The 24,796-nt window shown below is 40.9% G+C and overlaps 2 protein-coding genes across 6 annotated transcripts in view; one reads left to right on the top strand and one right to left on the bottom strand.

Moving 5' to 3' along the window:
• Positions 1-5,566: 5,566 nt before the first annotated feature.
• aatka (apoptosis-associated tyrosine kinase a) lies at positions 5,567-16,542 on the top strand. 2 transcript variants are annotated; one of them, XM_026324577.2, is made up of 12 exons: positions 5,567-6,166; positions 6,533-6,612; positions 7,063-7,181; positions 7,340-7,427; positions 7,544-7,677; positions 8,302-8,386; positions 8,487-8,608; positions 9,014-9,163; positions 9,885-13,272; positions 13,382-13,565; positions 13,660-13,857; positions 14,111-16,542. In XM_026324577.2, the coding sequence occupies exons 1-12, from the start codon at positions 6,151-6,153 to the stop codon at positions 14,137-14,139; spliced, it is 4,593 nt and encodes a 1,530-aa protein (XP_026180362.1). In that variant the 5' UTR covers positions 5,567-6,150; the 3' UTR covers positions 14,140-16,542. The 2 variants fall into 2 exon arrangements, with proteins under 2 accessions (XP_026180362.1, XP_026180363.1); XM_026324578.2 differs by lacking the exons at positions 5,567-6,166; positions 6,533-6,612; positions 7,063-7,181; positions 7,340-7,427; positions 7,544-7,677 and adding an exon at positions 7,852-7,939 and having other exon boundaries at positions 14,111-16,540.
• A 1,377-nt stretch (positions 16,543-17,919) lies between these two features.
• Positions 17,920-24,796, bottom strand: part of LOC113140676 (brain-specific angiogenesis inhibitor 1-associated protein 2-like) — a 44,185-nt gene continuing 37,308 nt past the window's right edge. Inside the window, exons 8-15 of one of the 4 annotated variants that reach the window (XM_026324582.1) lie at positions 24,150-24,392; positions 23,336-23,567; positions 22,760-22,961; positions 22,611-22,679; positions 22,366-22,519; positions 22,086-22,123; positions 18,518-18,560; positions 17,920-18,038 (exon numbers count right to left, since the gene is read on the bottom strand). In XM_026324582.1, the coding sequence (XP_026180367.1) occupies positions 18,533-18,560; positions 22,086-22,123; positions 22,366-22,519; positions 22,611-22,679; positions 22,760-22,961; positions 23,336-23,567; positions 24,150-24,392 (966 nt within the window). In that variant the 3' untranslated portion in view covers positions 17,920-18,038; positions 18,518-18,532. Of the gene's footprint in view, positions 18,039-18,517; positions 18,561-19,052; positions 20,337-22,085; positions 22,124-22,365; positions 22,520-22,610; positions 22,680-22,759; positions 22,962-23,335; positions 23,568-24,149; positions 24,393-24,796 lie in introns of those variants that run through there. The other 3 variants (XM_026324581.1, XM_026324579.1, XM_026324580.1) reach the window with 3 other exon arrangements.

Raw genomic sequence — 24,796 nt, 5'->3', positions numbered from 1 at the left:
AATATCTTGTTCAGGAACATTTTAGCAGGTCAGCTGTGAGAGTTATGAATCACCATGCCACCCTAAGTATATTTTAGCACATATGCTGGGCTTATTTTATTCTACAGTCAATTTATAGAAAAAGGAATGTGTATAGTTTTATAAAATATTTGTGAGATTCTGCTTCTTACCGGGCCACTCTCAGATGTTGCTGTCACTGGCTCACTGTCCTTTTCTGTTTTTATAGTTATGCACAAGTTATAATAAATGACAGAGATTGTTTTTTCTTCAACAACAACATTCACTTAATAGTATGGCTATTCAAGTGCATCTTCAAAATAGTGTGGGAGACATTCGAAGGAAAAGGCAATTAACGGATTACAGTGATACACTGTAACTGTGGATACTAACAAAGTATCTTGTCAGAGGAACAGCTTTTTTAAAATATTGACTATAAAATAGAAACATGTTTTTGTTGAAACAAAAGAAAACGGATTACAATGTTAGGGAATGAAATCTATACTTGTTATCTGGATCCCAGTTCACTGTAATTCTACAGAAGACAATCTGGTAAACTGGTTTAAGCTTAAAAAATTGATCATGTCTTCATTTCTCTCTCTGGTCATTGTCGCAGAATGTGTAAATAGTTCCCACTCTTTTTGGCACCAGGTCGTCACTCACCCGCTCACATGTAAGGTGTGCATTCGTGTGGGACTGCAAGATTGCACCACTGCAAGGTCCAAAAAGCCTCATTATTCCTTTCCATTGCAGTGCTCCTACTGGAGCGTGTAGTGTGAGGCGGGGTATTAAGTGCCTTCTAAACTGAAGAGACTCTAGGGAGCTGTACAACGCTGACTCACAGCCAGGTGCTCGCTTTCACACTTTACTCTGAGGAGAGTGGCAGATGGTTCTCCTGAATGAGAAACACACATACACACATTCCTATATGCACATATTAGTGTTTCAGGGCACATGTAAATACACACATATAAACACACTGAGTCATTCAAATATTTCATAATAATCCAACCTGCACTCTCACTCACCTTCTTTTTTAGCATTTCATCCTGTTTTCTCTTCACTTTTTCTTTTTTTCTTTACTTCTGTTGCTGCAAGTGGGAGAGTTCACTAGCCAGGGACTGGATACATGGATGGATGGCTCAGTTTTTTTGAACAAAGCACTATTGCTCAGTTTGTCAATATAGCCATGGTCTAGGAAACTGCTAACAAGATTGGAATTATTGTTGGATGCTGCATTGGACATGACCAGGACAGCATAAACAGGGGCTTTGACTTAAGGCCCTGATAAACTTAATGAAAGAAGAGAAAACCCTGAATTGAGAGATTTTCCATGTGCTCTGTAAAAATGGGAAATAATTTGAATTGCAGCTTTTTGGTTACAGAGGCAGTGCTGTGTAATCTTAATTACTTCAGTATATAGCGACATCCTTTCATGTTGTCTGAAGACATACAGATAGGCAGAGTACATTTTCGTCAAATCTAATTCATTAGTTTTAAACTGGTGCAGGCTTTACTGTGTCATTACTATTATTGTAGAGATGTGACATTTATATTTTAGGTTTTAATTGTCTTGCCTGAAGTTTACTCCTGACCTGCTGTCGTTCACAAAGGATAGAGTGAGTACCAAGGAAGGGATGTTGTAACTAACACAATTATTGCATGGATATGACTTTAAACAAGAAGCTTTATATTTTTTCTTTTAAATTAGAACTGCTGGAATGCATTAGTATAATTCTAATTTTCTTATACATTGTCAGCGAAGTAAAATCTGTGTGTTTTTGTTGTGGTTAAAGGCATTGCCACAGAAGCATATTGACTTTTAGGCAGACTTTGTTGTTAAAATATTGGCACATGGATTTTATGCAATTCCACCATACTCATCAAGGATTTGATGTTATGCTGAAATCAGTGCAGCTGTTATAATAATAATGATACAAAGTATAACTGCTATAGAACAGACCTAAGAACAAATTAAAGGAGCATTACAAAATATAAATATGTAACAATAATGCAGCTGTATTTGAAGATGTAAGGGCTCTTATGAGCTCATGAAATTGTTTACTCTTGACTCACCCTGACAACACTCCAGTCTACCATGTGATCTGCCTAATACTGCAGATGATGCAATTTGTCTACAGTAATGTTCATATACTGTTGCCTTTGACTGTGTATCTTCCATAACTCTTCTGGCTATTTTGTATCCAGAAGGAATACTCATATCTGTTACACACAGTAGGTGAGTTGGACAGTTTCCTAGATGGTGGAGCTACATAGAAAAAGTGCAAGATTTTTTTCTCAAATCAAACATGTTCCTTCCTACTATGCAATGTGCTATAGGGACTCACTACACAATTTGAGAGAAAGGACATTGCAGTCGATCAAGGAGCTAAACCAGATGGGGGCAGAAAGAAGTGTAGCAGACACATACTGCAAAGGATGTGGGATATGGAGTATAGAGAATGGAAAGATAGAGGGCCACTGTTGTCCAAGGTCTCCTCACCCTTATCCATTTTTGTGTGGGTGGTGGAGAAGAAGGGGATAAATCTATCACTTTTTTTCCAATACTCTGTACTTTTCCATAAACAATATTTACTGTATAAAGGTTATCTCTTTCTATAGAGCTTTTATATGGTAGTGCAATTCAGGATCAGACACAGCTGGAAACACTCAACAGAGAGTTCTGGTCTTAAAGCACCAGCTGTTGTTATTGATTTACAGTCCAGAGCAGGTACTATGTGTAATTTTTGTAATTTTTTTTTGTCTAATAAGGCATACTTTTTAGTACTTGAAAAGCTTGAAGATGGAGAAATGGGTGCACAATGTAACAATGCAGTTTACCAGCAGGTGTAACAGCACATTTTAAAACTGGTGTTTCCACAGTACGTAGTAATGAAATTACCAGCACAAACGTAAAGAACAAGAATTCCTGATGGGTTAAATATGCATTTTGTATGAACTATTCATGTAAAGTCATGATGTTTGTTACCCCAAACCATCTTTGCACAATGAAAATTTGTTATGTATATAGCTAGGTAAAAATGCCTCAGTGCATTTAAATGCTCTTACAGTTGAGCCATTGTCTCCCACTATCTCTGTGGTAGGATGGCTACAAGCTGATGACTAATCCCAGTGTGTGTGTGTGTGTGTGTGTGTGCGTGCGTGTGTGTGTGTGTGTGTGTGTGTGTGTGTGTGTGTGTGTGTGTGTGTGTTTGTGTGTGTGTGCCTGCGTGCGTGTGTGTGTGTGTGTGTTTGCACCAGGAGTTTGAAAACACTGAGGGAGAGGAGTACCAGGCAGATCTCTCCGCTCTGGCCTCGCCTTCTTCTCAGAATGGCCCTGAAGTCTATATCCTTCCCCTCACTGAGGTCTCCCTGCCTGTCTCCAAACAGCCTGGCAGATCCAGTAAGACCTTACACAACATTGTCAACACACACCACCTGCTTGGATTTTGAGTTTATTTTTCCACTTTCTTCTAACTTACAAATTTATTTACTGATGTTTTGGTTTTCTTATCTTATTTTTCCACTTCTCTTCTTTCAGTTAGCTCTTTAGGAAGAGTACATTAACAGACTACTAAAACAAGGTATTACTTTCTAGGAACACACCACAAGTTGATTATGGAACATCTAATTAGCTGTATTGGACCGAATTAGATAAAACTGTATACAGGTTGACAAGCTTAGTTGGAACAGACATGGCCTCTTTTATTTGTTATCCTGTGTTATATGTCTTGTTTTCCTTACTCTCCCTCTCAACAAGGGACAGACATCTGTCCACTGTGTAATGCATTTAGAAATTGACCTACTGCAGTGCTGCATTGCTTATTGTATGTAAAAACTGGAGGCCACTGGAGGGGATGGAATCTGACCTAACCTTACTGTATATTATTCCTGGGGTAAATGCATGTTAAACTACATTTCATTTAGCCCAGTATGACATGTTTTCCTATTTTATTTGATTCATACATAATCCAATGTTAGTACTTTAGCATGCATCCATATTATGATGTGTAATCATTATTCTGTCCATAGTCCCTGTTAGTCAATGTTACAGTCTTAAACACAGTCTGCTAACATGTTTGTGTGCATGTATGTGATGTGTGTCTGTGAGAATCTCATATGAAAGCCAGATCCTGGGGGCTCTAAGTGCCTCTCCCTGCATGACTCATTGGCTGTCTGCGCTCTACTGTGCTCAGCCAGAAGGGAGGTGAGTTGGGGCTCAGCATCCCAAGATGTGAGCTCCAGTAATGATTGGACAAGGCTTGCAGCCAATCACTAGCCTCCCCTCTGTCCTCCATAGCTACTGCTGTGTGATTGGTCCAGGTGTTGCAGGGTGATGAAAGGATAAATGGCAAAAGGAGACAGTCATGAAAGAGGAAGAATGCCTCCTTTCACTGTCAGAGAACGGTGCCTTATTCATTCCTCTATTCTTACATGAAAACAGTACAAGGCACTGTTATTATATGAACTTTGATTACATGTATTGTGAATATGCAGCATTTCATTTGCTTTGCTAATATTTGACAAATGATCAGTATGGAGAAATATGAACAAATATGAATAGATTGAGAGGATTACAAATCAATGACTAAACAGGATCCTCCATACACATTGGTGTTATACCCATGTCAGGAATGATCCACCCCCACACTAATATACACATGATGAAAATGAACGTAGTAATTGAATGTTGAACAAAACACCAGTTGTTTAGTTTATACTTATACCATGAATGGATGAATGGTGTATTCTATATGATCCACGGGCATAGTAACACACAGCACAGTCCTGTTTTTCACTTATTTCTAATCTTTTATTCAAGAGGTCATGTAAACCCACTACAGATGCTTGATACATCAAAGTCAGTGTATGAAGCGATTGTGTGTGTATCATTCCATGCAGACCCACTGGACCCTAGCATCTTCTCTGAGAATGCCATGAGTAGGAAAGGAATGCACACTCACGCTCACACATTCCACATTTGGAATAATAACATGTTTTAATTTCTTTCTCTCTTTCTCTGCATCAGGGAGGGTGTTATAGTGGGAGCTCCAGGGTTGGGGTGGAAAAGTGTGGGTCTGTTATCACCCTGACAACCCCTGCCTAGCGTTCCAGTGCAGAATGGGTCTTGTGTGTCTGCATATGAGTATTTGCATGTCACACTGTGTGTGTGTTTGGTGCACTGGGTACCAGGAGACACAGTGTGAGTGAACGAGCCAAACAATGGCCCTGATTTAGGGTGGCTGGGCAGTGGGTGAGCATAAGGCCGAGCTAAAACGTCCGTGGAACGCACCAGCAGAGGACTGGCATTATGGGCAGAATACAGTGAAGGGTCTGTGACAGAATGAGGAGAGACAGGGTGGTGGCATGCACCAGGACCTAAGAGTGGGGAGGGGAGGCTTGAGATAGGGGTGATGAGTGTGTATGACAGAGGTCTTTTCTGCATCTGACAGAGCAGTGTTTGTGTCCTGTTTGGCTGAGGAATGCTGCTGTCCATGGTGACAGGGGGTTATTATGTGGGCCTTATGTCACTACTGGGTGTCTTGAAGCTGCGAGCAGAGCTGGCGCATCAATCGGCACACTACCAACATGCGTGACGGTCACTTTAGGCGTGATACATGACTGGAAAGTGTTAGAGCCCAGGGCTGAAATCCTCCTCACAACTGCTGTGTTGAACCGCTGGGAGATCACTCCACTAACTTAGGGCTGTGCTTACTTTCTTTTTTGCTCTGTTTATTCTGTATATTTAAACGCAGTCAGCATAGGAACCAAGGATTCCTGACAGCTGGGGAGCTCTAGACGAGGACGGTATGCGTGTTTGTGTGTGTCCCAGTTGGAGGATGAGCTCGGTGCAGACGGGGAGAGGCAGCGTGGCAAGCTTGTTCAGCTGTGCGAGGGCTCGGAGGGTTAAATCCTGCCGAGGCTCTCTCACACACACTGCGACCGTGGGCTCTTTCTCACATACGCACAATGAGGCTAAGTTGCCTGGGGTTGGGCCTGCGGCCATGGGTTCTCGGTTCTCACACTCTAAACCAGTGCTTCGACCCTGCCTCAGACTCGGACTCAGTCCCTGTCACGGTGCTAAAAGTGGCTGGCTGCTCCACTGCTCATCATCATCATTTCACTTATGATCAACATCTCCTTTCCTGAACTATGAGGCTCCATGGAGGTATTTGATTTTGAGCAGAATTGTGCTGTGTCTCTGTAGTAGATTGGTGTGTGGTGACTGTAAAAACATTTTTTAATTTCATCACTGCGAACTTAAGCTGTAAAATAACATATTTGAGTTCATTTGCCTTCAAGCAATATTTCCTTCAGTTGATGCGACTTTATTCATTGGCTGAGAGGGGATGCTTTTATTCTCATCTGACTTTGCAGTTGTAGGACTCAACTTCTATTCTGAATCTTTTTAATTTTAAAATCTTATTTTTTTCAGAAATAATCCTTTTCACTTAATCACTTTTCCCCCAACTATAACAATCCAATTTTTCCTGCCTAAAAGTAATCTTATGTCCTTCTTACTGTCCCCTTCCAGTCCAGCTGCTGAAATCATCAGACCTTGGTCGTCATAGTCTACTTTATCTAAAGGAGATAGGACATGGCTGGTTTGGCAAGGTAAAATTTGTTATTTGATTTATCGTTTTTAAATTCTAGGCACAATTACACACTATTTGTGCCTGAGACACCACTGTGATAGTCATCATCACTACCTGTCATTTCCTGAGCTGAATATATTCTTATAGTGACTGTACCCTAACATACTTTCTACTCTGTGTGGAATGCGAGCGTAATGTGATGATGATCTCATTCTAGCGAGACTAATCTTTTGCAGGGTGTTGATTTCTTGGGATAAGGCTTGAAATTCTGTCTGTAATTTTTTTTTTCTACAATACATGCTACTATAACACTACCTAGATTCACTCGTGTCCCATTCTGTTGTTTTGCTTTCCTTCGTTTTCTCACTGAATAATTACACATCGACAGTGTTTGTGATAAAATCCAGAGAATACTTCTAATGCTTAGTTAAAAAGTTTGGTTGTATTACCTCCTGTACATGTTTCTTAGGTTCTGCTGGGCGAGGTCAATGCAGGCCTCAGCACCACCCAGGTAGTGGTGAAGGAGCTGAAGGCCAGTGCCAGTGTTCAGGACCAGATGCAGTTCCTGGAGGAGGTCCAGCCGTACCGGTCAGTTTTCTGAAACATCAGAGTTCACACAGCAGAGCACCTCAGCCTTTGAACAGACATAGCAATAAAACAATGTACTGTAAATGAATGAGTATATCATATATTCTATGTATGTCTTTGTTCATTCATACCTAATTAAATCCTGTTTCTTCTGCCAGAACCCTGCAGCACCCTGCTCTCCTGCAGTGTCTGGCACAGTGCTCTGAGGTTACTCCTTATCTGCTGGTCATGGAGTTTTGCCCTCTGGTGGGATAGAATTTAATGATACAATTTAGTTAATTCAGTCCTTCACTTATGCATCATTGTTTCCCTGTTGGTGCAGAATTTATAAGTGTGCATGTCAATTTCCTTTCTCCTCTCAGGGTGATCTGAAGAGTTACCTCCGTAGCTGCCGGGTAGCAGATTCTGACACTCCTGAGCCTTTGATCCTCCAGCGAATGGCATGTGACATTGCCTCAGGGCTTCTGCACCTTCACAAATATAACTTTATACACAGGTACAGTATGCAAGGCAGTCCAACTCTATTTACCTTCATCAGCCGTATTAACGCCTGAAAGGAAGAATCCATCTGAAACGTCTGTGTGCCCCCTGCTGGTCTCTCCCTGCAACAACATCCTGGTGCTGCCTGAGTAGTTGTGATAAACTCCAGCATCAGTGATTTTGTTGCCGGGGGCGAGCCCCTCTCTCTCTTTCTCTCTCTCAGCCTTGCGGTGGGTGCCATAGCAACCAGGCTAAAAAGCTCCCTGTTTGTGTAGGAGGTGAGATTAAACAAAGTGACTTAGTTTAGTCTGTGTCTTTACATGGTCAAGTGAGACAAAGCAGTTCATGATACTGTAGATCTTTCAAGCTACATTAATTAATGCTGTTGCAACACTAGGTTAATCATAATGTCGTGATATAATGTAACTGGAAAAACTACAATACTGTGTGTTTTAGTAATCAGAAAATTACCGAAAGCCACATTTATATGCAGTAGTAACTCAGTAATTTTGGTATATAACATCTGGCCTGAGAGAATGTGACATAGAAAAATGCATTACTTACAACACCTACTAAAACAGTGTTTATGCACAATAATTGCATTGATTTACAAAGTTCATCCCAGGCTTTCCTCCAACAGTGACCTGGCGCTGCGAAACTGCTTGCTAACTTCAGAAATGTCAGTTAAGATTGGAGACTATGGCCTGTCTCACAGCAGATACAAGGTCAGGCTGTCTTTTGATAATCACCACTTTTTTTATAGACTGCTTTTTTACAGTACCTTATCACCTCACGAGTACTCAAATATGTGTTTTTGTTTTATAGGATGACTACTATGTAACACAAGACCAGATTTGGGTGCCTCTACGTTGGATTGCACCTGAGCTCATAGATGAGGTCCATGGAAACCTGCTGATTGTTGACCAAACCAAAAGCAGCAACATATGGTGAGCTATTCACAGTGACAAGCAGGAATTATTGTACTGCATTGCTAATATTTTGTAGATGACTCTAACATACCAACATCACTTTCATCAATGAAATACACACACCAGTGGCTTTAACATTGATTTAAGGCAAATTGTGTTGCTACAGTTGTACCTAGATTGCTCTTATTTAGAGTTTTTCACTTTAAATTTTTATTTACCCATTTCTTCAGTTTTTTCTTTCCAGTAATATATTTTCTTGTGACCTGGTGTGCTTTAATCGTGAAACTCAGAAATCTATGTACAGCACAAAGATAATCGTGACATGATATAAAGAGGTTTATTAATTGAGCAGCTGCAGTAGTTTGAACCATGACTATATCTGATATGAGTGGTGAACACACAATGATTCTTTGCCTGTTCCAGGTCATTGGGGGTGACTATGTGGGAGCTGTTTGAGCTGGGCAACCAGCCGTACAGACACTACTCTGACAGGCAGGTGCTGACATATGCTGTGAAGGAACAGCAACTCAAACTGCCCAAACCCCAGCTCCAATTCCCCCTGGCTGAGCGCTGGTGAGACATAGTTGCTTGGCTACACACTCAGAGAAACGTACTTCACATACACATGCACAGGCTGTTGTATACCTGGATGACACATAACATACATTTTAGACATTACTATGTCTTCCTGAGCAATTCATTTCTAACTAGCCAGTCTGTACTGTTTTTAAAATCAATTTCTGCTCATGCTTATACACCAGTCCACTAGAGCAATATTTCACTTTGCAAGCTAGCACAAATGATCGATACGCTCCCTATTCTTTACGGTCTCCTTGGTATCGACCAGAGTTGAATCACCTCATTCATCTCCAGATATTGTTTTTATTTATTATTTATCTCACTAAATTAAATGTGCTTGATAGCAAAACTGAAATGTCAAACGCAAGAAAAAATGTCAACATTTTTTAACTGTGTCAGCAACTGCACTACCTATTGTTTATGATATTGGCTAGTGTCATAAACAAGTGTTAGGTGGTGCTAGAAAGTGCTGAAAGTGCTTCAGGAGATATCGTTTATCTTGCCTTATTGTTCAACTAACATCAGTATAACTTAACTTATCCCTATTTCTCTCTTTGAATAAACAAAAAAAAAACATATTCTTAAGATAAGTGCTCTGTGTATTTTTATGCAAACTTAATTTCAGTAACAGATTACTGTGTAACTTTTTTTTTTTTTACTTCTAATATGTTTTCCTGAGTTTATTTTTTATTTTTATTCCTGTCTCACCTTTCAGGTATGAGGTCATGCAGTTCTGCTGGTTGCAACCAGAACTCAGACCCAGCAGTGAGGAAGTACACCTTTTGGTCACATACTTGTGTGCCAAAGGCTCCAGTGAGGCTGAGGAAGACTTTGAACATCGCTGGAATGCCCTGAGACCCAATCTGCTTGGTAGTAGTTCCCACACAGCTACATCCACAACCCTAGACCTGACCCCTACACCTGCCTCAGCTGATACCCTTGATGCAGACCAAACTCAGGCATTGGAGCTGGCCTCCTCTGCCTCCTCCTCCTTCCCCCTCCTGGAGCATTTCTCTGACAGCTTCCACTCTGATACAGTGGACGACCTATTGACTGTCACAGAGACCAGCCGTGGTCTCAACTTTGAATACAAATGGGAGCAGGCTCGAGCTGAGCAGCCCTATTGCTCCTCCTCTACCAGTGGGCCATTGGGGCAGGGGAACCCACATTATCAGGATATTTACTATTCAAAGAAAGGAGGTTGCAAAACTGAGAGCCTAACCTCAGGCATATCCCCTTCCTACTATGAACCTGAACACCCCAGTGTGGTCCCTGTGTTGAGTGCCCATAGTCCCTCAGTCAGCAGCGAGTACTACATTCGTATTGAGGAACCAGTAGAGTGTAACATTAACCTGGATGAAAGTGTTGTGGACTACAGCCCAGGACTGGAGGCCAGCAATAGCAGGTTGTCCTCTGAGAGTCGTACAGGTTCATCCATGGCACAGCCCAGTGCTTACTGGTCTACTGCTGACAAGATCAAATCTACTGCCTATGACTCCGATTCAAGTCCCACTGTTCAACTATCCACGGACCCACTGCTGAGACGGACATCCAGCACCAGCTCCTTAAAGTTAGGAAACTCCCACAACTGTTTCTCCTCCAATCATGATGGCACAATATACTGTGAACAGTCACACAAGACATGCCACCAGTCCTGCCTGTCTGAATTGGATTCATCACCAGAGTCCCGATCAAGCCTTGTCCATTCAGTGGGTCGGTTAGAAAACACCCGCAGTTTGTCACAAGTTGTCAGTAGCCCCAGCTTAGGGTTCTGTGATCCCTACCTTGAAGCAAACACAGGTCGTGGCATGGTTAATGAAAGCTACCATAATCTGATGGCTCCCCTCAGAAAGACACTATCCATTGTTAACCACATTAGCATTGACATAGAAACAGATGATGGCCTGCTGGTGGGCCAGCAGAGAGGTGAAGGCATTGAGGATGACCTTTTCTTTGAGAGAGATGCCACTAACTGGACCTCAAACCATTCAGCAAACAATAATAGCTTTGACAGCAGGCAGACAGGCAGTGGGCATGACAACTACCTGGACCTTCAGTATACTGGTCACAAAAACACAACAGAATTATGGTCGCTAACAAAGGCCACCACCAGAACTTTTCACAGCTCCAGGTCTTCCGGCACTTCAGATGCAGGAGGAGGAGACACTGGTTGTAATGCTGCTAGCAAACCCACTGAATTAGGCTCATACATTCACTTATGTCACAAAGAAAGAGAGGAAGCTGTCACTCAAATGGAAAGGAATGTGACAACAGAACATCAAAGAAATATTGATTCTGTTACCAGCACAAGTATTAATGGTAGATGCACAGAGGTTGGAGGTATGGAGGCAAAATATGAAAAGCAATTGTTGCTTAATGGAGAGAGACTGTGCTCTGAGCCCAAGAGGATACCTGAGGCAAGCTATATAAAATCCCCATCCTCTTTTAAGGATCCCCAGACTGGTCAAACAGGAGTCTTGTCAACCAAGCAGAAGGGTAAAATTTGGGAAAAGGTTTCTATGGGAATGTCTGTTGGTCTGCGAGACAAGAGAATTAACTACCCAGAGACATCAGAAAGTAGCAGAGCATCAGATAGTGGAGTGGGGGTTAGAGAATCCAGTATTAGCCTAGTTGAGCTTCATGACTACAGTGGGGATGACGATGATGATATTACGGATATTACGTCAGGTATCTTTGCCGACTTCAACCTAGACTTTGCTGAGGTGGAGGAGGAAGAGTTAAGCCCATTGAAGAATCCAGAGGGAACTCCAGAATCTGTAGACACCCTTAACCTGTCTTCATCAATGGCAAGCCCCTGTGATCAGGCCTTCAGCCCTGATCCCTTTAATACTCCTATCCTACCTAAATCATTAGACAGTGGCTATGACACAGAGAACAACGAATCTCCTGAGTTTATCTTTAAAGAGCTTGGGGATTCTCGGGGTGCTGAAAGGAGCCCCAGACTGGGTGGAGAACCTGAACTTGTTCTGCAGGTGGGTTTAGGCCAAGGACTGTGCACTTCCGCCAGCACCTCAGACCTACAGTTAAAGAGCCTTACTGATAAGAACCCCTACAGGGACTCGGCCTATTTCTCTGACTATGACGCTGAAAATGAGAAGAGTCCTCAGGAGGAAGGCAGTACATTTTTGAGAGGTCCAAAAAAATGTGACCATGCTGAGAAATTGAGCTATATGAGAGATGATGATCCTATTAAAAGACAATTCAATAGTGAAGGACATTTAACAAATTTGAGACACATCAAAAGCTGGGTCATTGTGAATCTTTTAGAGGCTGATCCTAGTTCACCCCATCCACTTCCCACCCCTGGGTTCTCCATGTTGTCCCCATTGCCTCCGCAGATGGGCGGCTGCCTGACCAAAGAGTCTGCCCCTGCAGATGATGATTTTGGACTGGAAACAGAACACTCAGGAGAGGATCCTTCATCAGAGCTCAGCACCTCAGTTGGTTCTGAAGCCTCTTCCACAGTCCCAGAGACTTTAGCTAATGAGGAAGGTAGAAGAGCAGAAGATTGCTCCCCTATCCAGTCTTTGAATTCTGAATCCACCATAAATGAATACAGAGATGAGGGCCCTGAAGAGAATGAAAAAAACGATGGAGCCACCGAAGAGGAAGAGCTGCCTGAATTCAATCATGTAAAGGAGGAAACAGAGGACAAAAGAGAGGGTGTGAGAATAAATGAAGATGATTTTGAGGACATCGATGCAGAGGAATGTGACTCACAGGACAGTTTATGTGACGAATCCAATGGGCCCATTGATTTGTCCACTTCTTCATCGTTGCTGGAACTGTGTGGAGAAGACGTAAGAGCTCCACTGGAGGAGGCAGAGGATGAAGATGACTCTGATGACAGTGAGTCTGATGAAGAATTGAGGACCTATAACATTCAAGATGAAGACAGTGAGGAGAGTGAAGAGGATTTTACCACAGTGCCAGTGGTGGTAAGCGACTGCAGTAGGGCTAGACACCTGCGCAGCCTCCTGAAGATGCCCACCCTATTTACCCAATCCTTCTGTGATGAATTGGAGAGGAAGAAAAAAGCTGTGTCCTTTTTTGATGATGTTACAGTGTTCCTTTTTGATCAGGTATGACCCATCAATAGGTCCATATTGTGCAACGTCATTGGTCTATTAAAGATTACATTACTATAGTGTTTCAGCATGTGTGAGGAATAATTTTGTTTATGACTACCAGGAAAGTCCCACAGGAGAGCTGGCTGACTACACCTTCTCCACAGGAACAGTGGAGTCCAGTGGGCAGGAATCTTCAGAGGAAATAACCTCTGATCACCAGCCGCAACCTGACCCTGAACTTGAAGCTCAATCCTGTGAAATGATCTCTGTTTCTGAAGAAACAGATGCAAATATCTCATCAGAGGGTGAGGTTGTCAAGGACAATGAGTAAACATAGTTATTTATGCTGGATTGTACAGCACAACTCAGAACAGTTTGTAACTGTCTGTGTACTTTCAGGTTATGAATGGGAAGACAGCCTTCCATTTGAGCCCCACCCATCTTCACCTGAGACCATCCCTGAGCACCCGTCCTCACCCACAGCCACCTTCAACAGTCCTGAGGCTCCTAAACCTGCAGCTGTAGCACTTAACCGTTTTATGGTTTCACGATTCTCTATCACACACGTCTCTGACCCCCATGTGAGCTCAGCAACAGGTCTGTATTAACTGTCTTTTATGGTCTGTAAAATTGCATTTGCTGTGAGATACTGGAGTAGCGTGCATCTCTCTTTACCTGACCTATAACCTCTTAAATTTGTAAATTACCAAGTGTTAAAACTCAATTTACAAAAAAACGCTCTACTTTTTATTATAAAATACCAGTCGGTTAACCATGTACAGTAGGCGTTGGGTGGAGTGTGTTTTCTATTATAAAACTTACAGCAGCTATTTCTAATTGTTTCAAACAGGGAATGGTGAAGATAGTCCAGCAGATTGAGCGGCCCCACGGCCCTGACTGGAGAAGGATGTGTCCTGGTCCTTCTCAACACAGAAAGCTGCATCATTATATCCAGATGTTTTGAAGAGTTTTATTTTTATCGACGTTTGGGGCATCTGACCCTGATGACCCTTTATGAGACAGTGCCTCATACTGTAGTGAAACACACACTGATTTGCACACTTCTTTATTTTAATGCTGTAACAAATGAGAAATAGATAAAGGTATGATGAGGAGAATTGATAAAAAAAAAAATCTGATAATACTGCAGAAAGAGAAAACAGTCTGTTAGTTATACCCTATAGTATATGACAAAACCTTAATGCTCAACACAGTATCAGTTGCTGTTGGTCACCCTATAGTTCTTTAAATTTGTGAATTAAAAAATAGAAAGAAATGCAGCAATTACTGGTTTTGTAGCTGCTCATATCTCATTGGCTGCTTTGGTTCATCTGCTTAACATTGATCTAGTATTTTTAAAGACTGTTACAACTTATAGTTGAGGCCAGAAATAATGCTTGACCATTGTTGCATAAGCAGCGCAAAACCCTCTCTATAACAGCTGTGGGCGGTGGTGATTGTTTTCGAAGACAGAGGTGCTGAATCGGTCTCTTGAACCAAGTCCTATCCTCATCACATAGTAACAAGTCTCAGTGGATTCACTTTGCGAAGTTAATAGAAACAAAATAATGAAAGCAAGGTATTGAAACTCTCTAGTTACCACCACCCCCACTCATGCTGATTAATGACCTATAGTATCTCCCTGAAATTCTTTGCATAGCCAAACTGGGTCTTTATTTGGATGACATCGCTCTCTGTTCCCCCATCATAGAATGAACTATCGCAACATGTCATCTTCCCCATTTGTGTCCACAGTGCCAGATACAGGTTCACTTTATTTTGCGGCATATGAACTTTGTTTAAATTACATTTCATCAGGAACAGAATGACACCAAAGGGATGGAAAGGTGTTTCCTCACAATTCAGCGACATCACATCAACATGCCAGTCATAATTGTTGAATGTCTGTTATGTTTATGCATCTTTTCTCTATCTATGTATTGTTGATAGTCTATGCTATTACATGTGCTGAATGCCCAGGTCTGAGGTGTACAAAAGACTTTCAAACTAGGACATATCTCACACATATTGTATGAATGTTATACGTAGCAGGTAGCCTGACTTGAATTACTACTGCTGTATTGACAGCTCCCTCCCCCTCTCCTCTTTGTGGAAGTTTTTTTGACCTCTCTATTGTAATGGAAATTCAGTTTGGAATTGGCAGTTCAATGTGCAATTTAGTCATGCAATTTGTAATTCACAATTGAGTATGCAAAGTGGCAATCCGATCCTCAATTCAATCTGAATTGTTTTGATTAAAATTCCAAATAAAAGCTAAATCAATTGCATTTCATATTGTCATGTTGTTTTTGTCCTTTTGGGAATTCAACATGCAGTCTCGTCATATATTTTGTAATTGGCAAGACACTATGCAAAGTGGGAATTCAATCCAATTTTAAATGAAAGTAAAATCAATTGCATTTCATATTGCTATGGTTGTTTGGTGTCTTCATTTAAATGTTCCAGTCCCTCCAGCCCATTGCTTTTACTTGTCACCATGCTGTTTTGGTGTGAAACTGAATGGGAAATATAGTCAGTTCTATAATCACGACAGTTGCCCACCTGCATCTGTCGGTTCCAGTGGGGCAAAACTGATCTGAAATAACCTATTTTGCCTCTGTAACTGATAGGGGCAAAGACTGACTCTGCCTGGCTGGTACCAATTGCCTTTGTTGGTTTAACTTAGAGTTCTACTTATAGTCAATCAAAGGGAGAATCATTTCAATTTTGACCCACAACACAAGAGCACACTGACAAGTGAATGTAAATGCATTGGACTGGGTACACTGTTTCACTGGCACATTTGAATAGATATACAAAAAAAAAAAGGCAATATAAAATGCAATAAGTTCCTTTTAACATTTTAATGAAAATCATTTAAAGTGAATTGAGGACTTGTAACTGCAATATGGAATTTCAATGAAGAGACCAAAAAACTTTCAAACCTCCTGTCCTTCTGCATTTCAAAGTGCCAATTCTGTTTCTCTCACCTTGCCTTTTAAGTTCTGCAAGAAAAGAAAACTTTCATATTTTTATACAAGCATTTGAAAAAAATGCAATCCAGTCTCTCAAATTTGCCAAAGAGATGTAACAAAGCCCATTGGCTATTAAGTGACAGACATCTTTTGGAGAAGGTGAGGTGGGTTAATCTATGCACCGGTAGTAAAATCATTGTTTCCATCTCTCCCTCACTCATATTGTACTATCCTAAATAAATAAATCCAAATACTTTTTCCCTTTTTGTGTCAGTGATATATTTATCTGCATCAGTGTCAAAGAAGCTCAGTTTCTAGGGATAGGGTGGCACACGAAAAAAAAAAAACATGAGAACACAACAAATAAAAGTGACATTTGTGCCCACTCAGATTTATTTCGGACAAGATAATTTATATGTACTTTCTGTACAGAACAGAACAGATATAATATAAACAAAGATGGACATGAGAAATGGACAAAATAAAAGCTATATAAAAGTAAAAAATGCATTTGAAACTTGTTGCCCAAATGTAATAAGTAAATAAAAGTGTGATCATATCACTTTGCATAAAGAACTCATCTATGGAAAACTGTTTTTTCATGATGTAACTATTTATTGCAGTCTAAGAGGCATTTCTAGCTCATTGACACATCCATACACATTCTGGCTTCTCCATCATACACACTTTCACCTCTATCCCCACTCAGCACACTGCAGAGAGCCTCTGCTCTAACCTCTCCCAGATGAGTGTACAACAGTGACAGCAAATAAATGATCCAATGATATAATACTGTACCTTATCTGATAAGCTACCACTCCCTCAAAGCTTTAAAAAAAAAAAAAAAACATGTACACATTTTTTCCCCATCACCTCTACCTGGCAGCTTAGATATCACTGAAATTCCAAAAGAAAAGCAAGTCTAAATATGATTTTAATTTTACAGAGGAATTGGAATTGCACTGTGATGGAGCTTGCTAAGTGGGAAAAAAAAAAAGTATTTTAAGGAAAATTTTTAAAAAATGAATAGGGTCAATAATGCATGAAGCCTATGTTTAAAGGAAAAAAAAAGTAAAGGCACAGTTCCCATATCACAAATATGGGTATACTGTATCACATCACAACTAGTAAATATAAACTATAAATCACTTAACAAAAGCAAAATTAAAGTTTACTTGCCAACTGCACAGGTCTAGCTTCCTCTGGTTGAATCCAGCGCATAGCCTATAACAGTGTTGTAGTGAAAACTATTACTATCCTAGTTTCACCCTCAAGTCTCACCTAAAACAACCAGTGCAGTGTGCGTCTTCACTGCTTATTAGTGTAAATGACCCTCAAATTAAATGTACAATATATAGTGTTAAAGAGAAAGAGAAATCCCACAGCAGAAGTGTAGATAAATAATAATACGTCCTATGTATTAATCATACCTTATCCACAACTGGTGATCTAATAACTAACATCTACTGCCACACTTGTACCTGAATGTTCAGGCTGATACATCCAGTGTTTGCAAAACATCACAAGGAATTAAATATCTAGTAGTGATTTCTCCCCCCCCATCACACATTTGGACCCTCTTGTTAAAAAAAAAAGAAAAAAAGAAAAGAAAAGAAGAAAAAAGAAAAAAAAAAAAACACACACACAGCTCAAGCATGCCACTGTTGGCCATTTTCTTTCTCCCCTTATGAAAATAAGGGCCCATGAGTGGACAAAAAGGGGACAGCAGGCCACTAGTAGAAGATGGGTGTAGATCGATCATCAATGAAGTTAGGACGGAGGTAGACCTCCAGAGAGCGGTCACTGTGGGGAGAGGAGAGGGGGGCAGGGAACAGTGACAGTTAGGTTGAACACAGTACTAAACTTAGAGATATATGGTCAACTATGTAACTACATCTAAAAAAGAAAAAACAATGTGCCTTCCCAAAGGTCTGCCTTCTTGCAATAATCTGAGCAAATAGTTGCTGTATCTATTATGAGTTTTAGCAAGCATGTGGTGAGAGGACTCTAGTAAATGAAAAAATAGAAGAAGATGACAGCTTGCATGCAGGGTTAGTCTCTATAAAACAAAACAAAAGACAATCATTCTTTTGCAACCCAAGACCTACTGGATTGACAGAACCAAATACTGCCACATCCATGGAGGCCAAAGGACAGAAAAGACCTGTGATTCCCAGTGTCCTACTGCAGCCAGACAGCAAATGACAGCATAGAGAACCAGGCAGTAATAAAGGGGAGAAAAGGGACTGGCTGGCTGAAAGGTGATGAGGCTGGTGACTTACGGAGGTCCTGTTCGCTCAGAACCGGGACAATTCTGGACCCAAACTGGAAGGTAAAGAGAACCTTTGGGTTTGAATGGCTCATCTCACAGTTCATGCATGGGTCACATTTAGTAATGACACTTCTGGTTAGTCTGATGCAAAATGAACATACCATAGGTTGATAACTATTTGAAATGATGGATGGAAAACAGATCTACACACCTCATGCTGATGCCATACACAATACTTTCAAATCCTGTGCTAAGTGAAATCCACAGGCAGTATTATGCTCTAAAATATGTGCAGTGTTATTTCTATATTCCAAACACAACCCAGTCACAAACCAAAAGAATATTTAAACCCAACCAAGAAAAAAAAAAAAAGATATGCAAGCAAGCAGAGTTCAGATACTCACAATTCACATACTATACACAACATTCACCACACACACACACACACACACGCACACACACAGATCTATGGATGATACTGGAGGATGGAGTTAAGTAAAAAACTGCATGCTGAGGACACATCGTGGCTCAAAAAAAAAGGGGGCAAAGAAATTATTTTAGCCGTATATGGAGAAAAAAAGCAGTTCAGAGCTGAAAAAAATATTCAACAAAACTGAAACTGTCATTGTTACTGACAGAACAGATTTCTTGTCAGACCAGACTGTTTATTAATATATAGAGATATGTTTTATTTAGAATACCTTTGTAAAAAGTCACCATACATTCAAGGTCAATTTTTAGTATCACATTTTCAGGTTTCCCTCCATAGCATGCATAAGATAAACAGTTCAACTAATCAGTAGTTTCTCATTGTTTCTGCAAATATTTTGTTTTTACAAGGACAATAACTTTTTTTTAAAGAAAAGACCAAAAACTACATAGCCACTCAGGGAATACAATCATAAATAACACTGAGAGCCGCAAAAGCCGTGGTTGTCATTTAACCTAAAACTAATTCACAGCTGTTATAGAGGATACTCAACAAAGGAGCGAAAACCCCTCCAATCTCACTGTATCTTTAGAAAACATAAATAAATAAAATAAATAATTGGGGAGGTTACTGGAATGAACAATTTTATTTGTAATGCCAATTCTAGCAGAAAGTTTCTTTGGGGCTGAGGGTGGAACATTTTACTGAAAATTTATATTATTAAAACTTGTTTTTGCAATGATCATAATACAGTGCAATTTAATGGACTGACTGAATCAATTTATATATATATATATATATCTATATACATCTATAGGTCGATATAGATATATATATATAAATGTATACTGTATAATCTTGAAGCTAAATGATAAAATTAGCTTCATTGCACATAAAATATGTTTTCAATTAAAAAAATAAATAAAGTAAGGCAAATATGACACACACCCTCTGAATGAAAAATCAAGTCTAGCACTGACACAAGGAAGCACAGAGCGGCTTAACAGGATTTCTCCAAACAGAAACATAGTAATCTGCTGCACAGCCTTACTTTGAACAAAGCCTTTTTGAGCGTGTGTGCGAGTTGGGTGGGGACTTAAATACTGGGCCCACATGTGCTTTGAAAAAGGCCATTCAGCCAGTGGCTTTAGTACAACGACAATTAAGTCTTTTGGCACTTGTACAGTACATGAACATGTCCTTTAGTTTGACAAAATGACACAACCATGTACATGCATGAAAGACAAGCAGTAGCAAAGGCAGTCTCTTGAGAGATCAGTCCGTGATGGTGGACTGTGATCAGAGATAGTGTATTCAGAGTCCATATCGCTGCATGCCGAGCAGGTAGGCCCCGCTCTGGCTCTCTCGCTCAATGCAATCCTCCACCCACCAACCGCTACTGTCCACACCGACACCATCAGCGGCAGCACCCAGGATGGACGGAAGGAGGAAAGGAGGGACCCGAGGAGGAAGAGAGGACAGAAAGGAGGGATGAAACTGGCCTCTTCCACTTGGAGAAGGGGTGTGTGTGGAGGCAGAGGAGGAGAGGTGGAGATAAGTGGACAGGAAGGAGGCTAAGAGGAGGGAAAGATGGGGAGGAAGAGGCCCCTGTGCTATCCGGAGCTGTCTGTGTCTGTCTGTATGTCTGTTCTCACACAGTCGAAATCAATTTGCCATCAGGACTGTCACTGTGGAACAAAGAGAGAAGGAAGCTTGCCAGGTCGGACACACTCAGAGAGAAATGGAGAAAGACAAGACAGGCACAAGGAGGCAGGGAAGAGTTTAGAAGTGTAGGTGGGGTCAGGAAATCTACTTTACCCCACCTACAGCTAGTACTCCAAACACACCTGCCGTGATCAGGAAGATTTGACTTCCAATTCCCTCATCAACACTTTAAAAAAATGTTTGTTGGTTTGATATTGTTTCCAATATTAAAGCCTTTTAGTGAATGACTGCCTATACCAGTAGCTCAAAATTAGACAAAACTTATAAGTTGATGAGAAAATCATCAAGTCATCTCCTTAGCTGGAGGGATGTAGTTTTAGATTAGTCTTGGGGTGAATACACCCTGCAGGACAGGGTTGCCTCAAATATATTGATACAGGAAAAAAAAACATTCAGAGCAGACAAGAAAATGCCCAAAGCCCAAAGGCTGACAAGCAGTGATGACTGAGATGAGTTCAGCATGATGTCTACTGTCACGACGTGTAATCCACCAGATATCGACATGACTGTACGACAACTGGAGGCCATTGGTCTCTCCATCACACATGCACACACAATTTCTCACACAAACACACATTTATATACACGTACACAAGGATGTACTCCCTGATTAGACAGAAACAGACACAGCATTAATCCTAACCCTAACCTCAGACAACTCTGTTGAGTCAGCAGGGACTTGATAGGATTACAGTTCAAATATACTGAGCTGACCCCACTAGACTAAATTCATTATTTTACTTATTAAAAAGTAAAGTAAGCAAGAGCAAAGAGGAAAGGAGTAAGAAGACAGTAAAAATATTCAAAAGAAACACTGCACATACATCTAATTGCACTACATACTACAGACAAAACGCACTGCATGAGCTCAACTATATTGTCCCGAAATTATAAGGTTAATTGCAGATTAATGGTCAAAATCATTTATGAATCAAAAGTTAATCATCATCCTGTTCTAGACTTGACAATGCAAAAATATGCTGCTCGTCTCTGTTTTATATCACTGAAAATGGAATATTTTGCTTTTGGGCTGTTGGTCAGAAAAAAAAACTGTCACTGAAGAAAACAGAAAATTGAAAATAGTGGCATTTGACACTGTTTGCTACAAAGTATGAAAAAAACACTAGAGCAAACAAAAATAAATGTAATCAGTAGTTACAATTCTAATCCTTATACCATGTAAATGTGGATACTTAGTTCCACACACTGTATGGAACTGTGGTGCCCTAATTCAACAGTACATATTAAGTGTGTCCATTATACACTACATCATTTCTGTGAGTTAAGAAACCAATGCACTGCTCACAAGCTCTTTAATACTACTATTTTACTATCCAGGTTAAACAATTCAGATTGATGCTTCTTTACTAGCAGTAGCAGTCTTAGCAGTCTACTTAGAAACCAGGGCGGACAAGGCACTTACCTTGTGGCAAAGCGTCCATCATAATCTTCAATAGCAGGCTGAAAAGATAAAAGGAACATCCTTTACTTGATCTGCTTGTATGTCTGCTGCACTGAAATACAAACACTAGGTGGCAGCAGAAACTGAGCAAAAGTCCTTTCAGCTACTGCAGGATTACTCATATCCAATTATGCAACATGCAAGCCTAACACAGGCGGGGGCCTACAAATTAATTGAGTGAGTGTAACAAGTGTAAAAACCATATTGTTCATGACTACTACATATGTTAAACTGTACCCACCTGTGGGCCAAAGCCTGCCATGCTGTAGGGGCGTGGGCGGGTCTGTGCTAGGCTCTGTGCAAGGAGTCGAGCAGTCAGGCCATAGTCAGGTGTGGGCAGTGATGCATCGCTCTCCAACAAGTTCCCTGTGCTGCTACTTTTCCCATGGTGCAGACTGTGATAGGAAAAAAACAAAGGCTTCAGACTTGGACTTAACAGTTTTTGGGCTCATTAAATTGAAAAACTGCTGGTAAAGAAAAACATACTTCACTCTGAGTTTCTCACTGTCGCTGTCAGGCAGCACTCGTGTGTATGAGAACGGGAACCAGCCACGCCTGAGAAAAGATGAGAGCTTGTTTAATTTATACTTTACTTTTGGTGGTACTTTTGCAAAATAGAATAAATGAAATCTTACATTTTGTTCTTCTCATTCTCTCCATAATGCCATCCATCTCGAGCTTCAGGCACTAGCAGGGTGATGACATCTCCCTCAGAGAAGCTGAGCAGGGTGCTGTTGTCTCCAGCGGCATGGGAGAAGATGGCCTGGACACGGGAACGCCCATTCTTCTCCAGGCCTGCTGCCATGGAACTAGACCTGGGCAAGGTCCGTGTCTCTCCTGAGGGCAGTGAATAGTCAGAGCCATGATTAACATTAAGAGTACAGAGTGCCAGAATCACCAGTCTTCATGTATTCATGAGACTGAGATATAAATACATAAGACAATGCTGCTATCAAGCCCTGGACCAGAGCTTTGGGACACAAAAGACCAGAAGTTCTTGGCCTTCCCAAACTAATAGCCTACACTGTCATTTACCACCGAGGTTAGTAGGCAATGTCAGTCGTAATGTGACTTTATCTATTTATATTATGTTAAAATGCTCTGAGTAAAAAGACAGGAATCAGTATTCTCAGCTCAGTATTCTGCTGATGATTTTATTGCCGCAGAGTTTCTGTTGCTCATTAAATTCTAGGAGTGTTCAGACATCTTACCCACGGGGTTCTTATTCTTGGCAGGGGCAGGCCTGCGCACAGGGAGGGTGTTGGAGTAGACATCGCTGACCTGTCTCTGGGGCTGGGCCTGGGATTGCCCCTGTGCCTGGGTCTGAGGGGATGAAGGTCTAACTTGGGACACAGACATAGTCCCCCCATCTGTCCAATATTCCTCTCCATGGACTCCTGTAGTCCCATTGACCATGGACATACCATCAGGGCCCATCAGCCTCTGGTATAAATAAACAGACATATTCAGGATTCAGCAGGTAAACTAACTCGCTGCAATACTGCACTATTACTTAGATTAAGCAACATCTGCTGTGCCCATGTTAATTCACTTTCAAAAAAATAACTTCTGTAGTTTACCTCAGAAAAAAGTCTAATGAGTTTTCACCTAAGCTTTAAGATAAGATAATATAAGAAAACCTTTATTTGTCCCACAATGGGGGAAATTGCATTGTTGCAACAGCAAAGTACAAGTACACAGCAGAGTGCCAAAAGTAGCAAAGATGTGAACTAATATGTGCCCACAATGAGCTATAGATGCTAAATGGGAGCAGCATTTTTAAAATAAGACCACAGAGATGATTGGATGATTAACTTATTTACAGAGGGCTAGTGGTGGATAAGCATTAGGAAAGAATTGTTAGCTCCTTCTCAGTGGTAGTACTTAAGAAAATTGTGAAGAAATAATTTTCTTCTTAGTAAAAAGGGCCGAAAAAGGAGATTCTGGCTATAGGGAAAAAAAAAAAAAAACCACAAAAGAAAAAAATAGAACACCAAAAACAAACAACACAGCAAAAAACCTCACCGCTGAGTGTCCAAGGCCACTACTCATGAATACAGCCAGCTCTGGGGGCACAGGAAGAGGCTGGGCTCCAGGGATGGGGTCTGAGATGACCAGGTTGGATTTGGAGGTATGCAAGGGGCTTGTGCCTCCAAGGGTGGCAGACCCCATCTGCTGGGCCAGGAGCAAAGCCCTCTCTGGCAGCTTGCTGGGGTCTGAACAGGCTTGTTGCCACACTGGAATCTTCTGGGTTAGAAGATCTTTACCCTGAAAAGAGGAAGGAAAAATTGAAGAAAGACAAAAAATGAAATAAAACATAACACATGCAGTATGCAGAGAATAAGGATGTTAATAAAGCTGTAATGTGACGCTACAGTTAAAAGCTAATTTAAGCAAAAAATGAAAAAAAAAATAATTTCCTTCCTTTTCTCTAAAAACATTCAGTCCTCAAAGATTTCACCAAACTGTGTGTCCTTGACCAATGGCTTTTACACAGCTCTGATAATGTGCTGCGTGGGTGAGCCAGGGCCCACTAACATGCAACTAAGGTTGAGGTACTGCCCAATGCAATACCTCAGAGCCTGTGGTCACAGCTCTTCTTTTAATAGACCAAAATGCAACACATTGTATGAAGGAACAGGAGTGCTCACCATCTCTGTCTCATACATACA

The sequence above is a fragment of the Mastacembelus armatus genome, chromosome 8 (genome assembly GCF_900324485.2).
Source record: "Mastacembelus armatus chromosome 8, fMasArm1.2, whole genome shotgun sequence".
NCBI lineage: Eukaryota > Metazoa > Chordata > Actinopteri > Synbranchiformes > Mastacembelidae > Mastacembelus > Mastacembelus armatus.
Note: the sequence above shows the minus strand (reverse complement) of the source record. Positions and strands in the feature narration are given on the sequence as shown.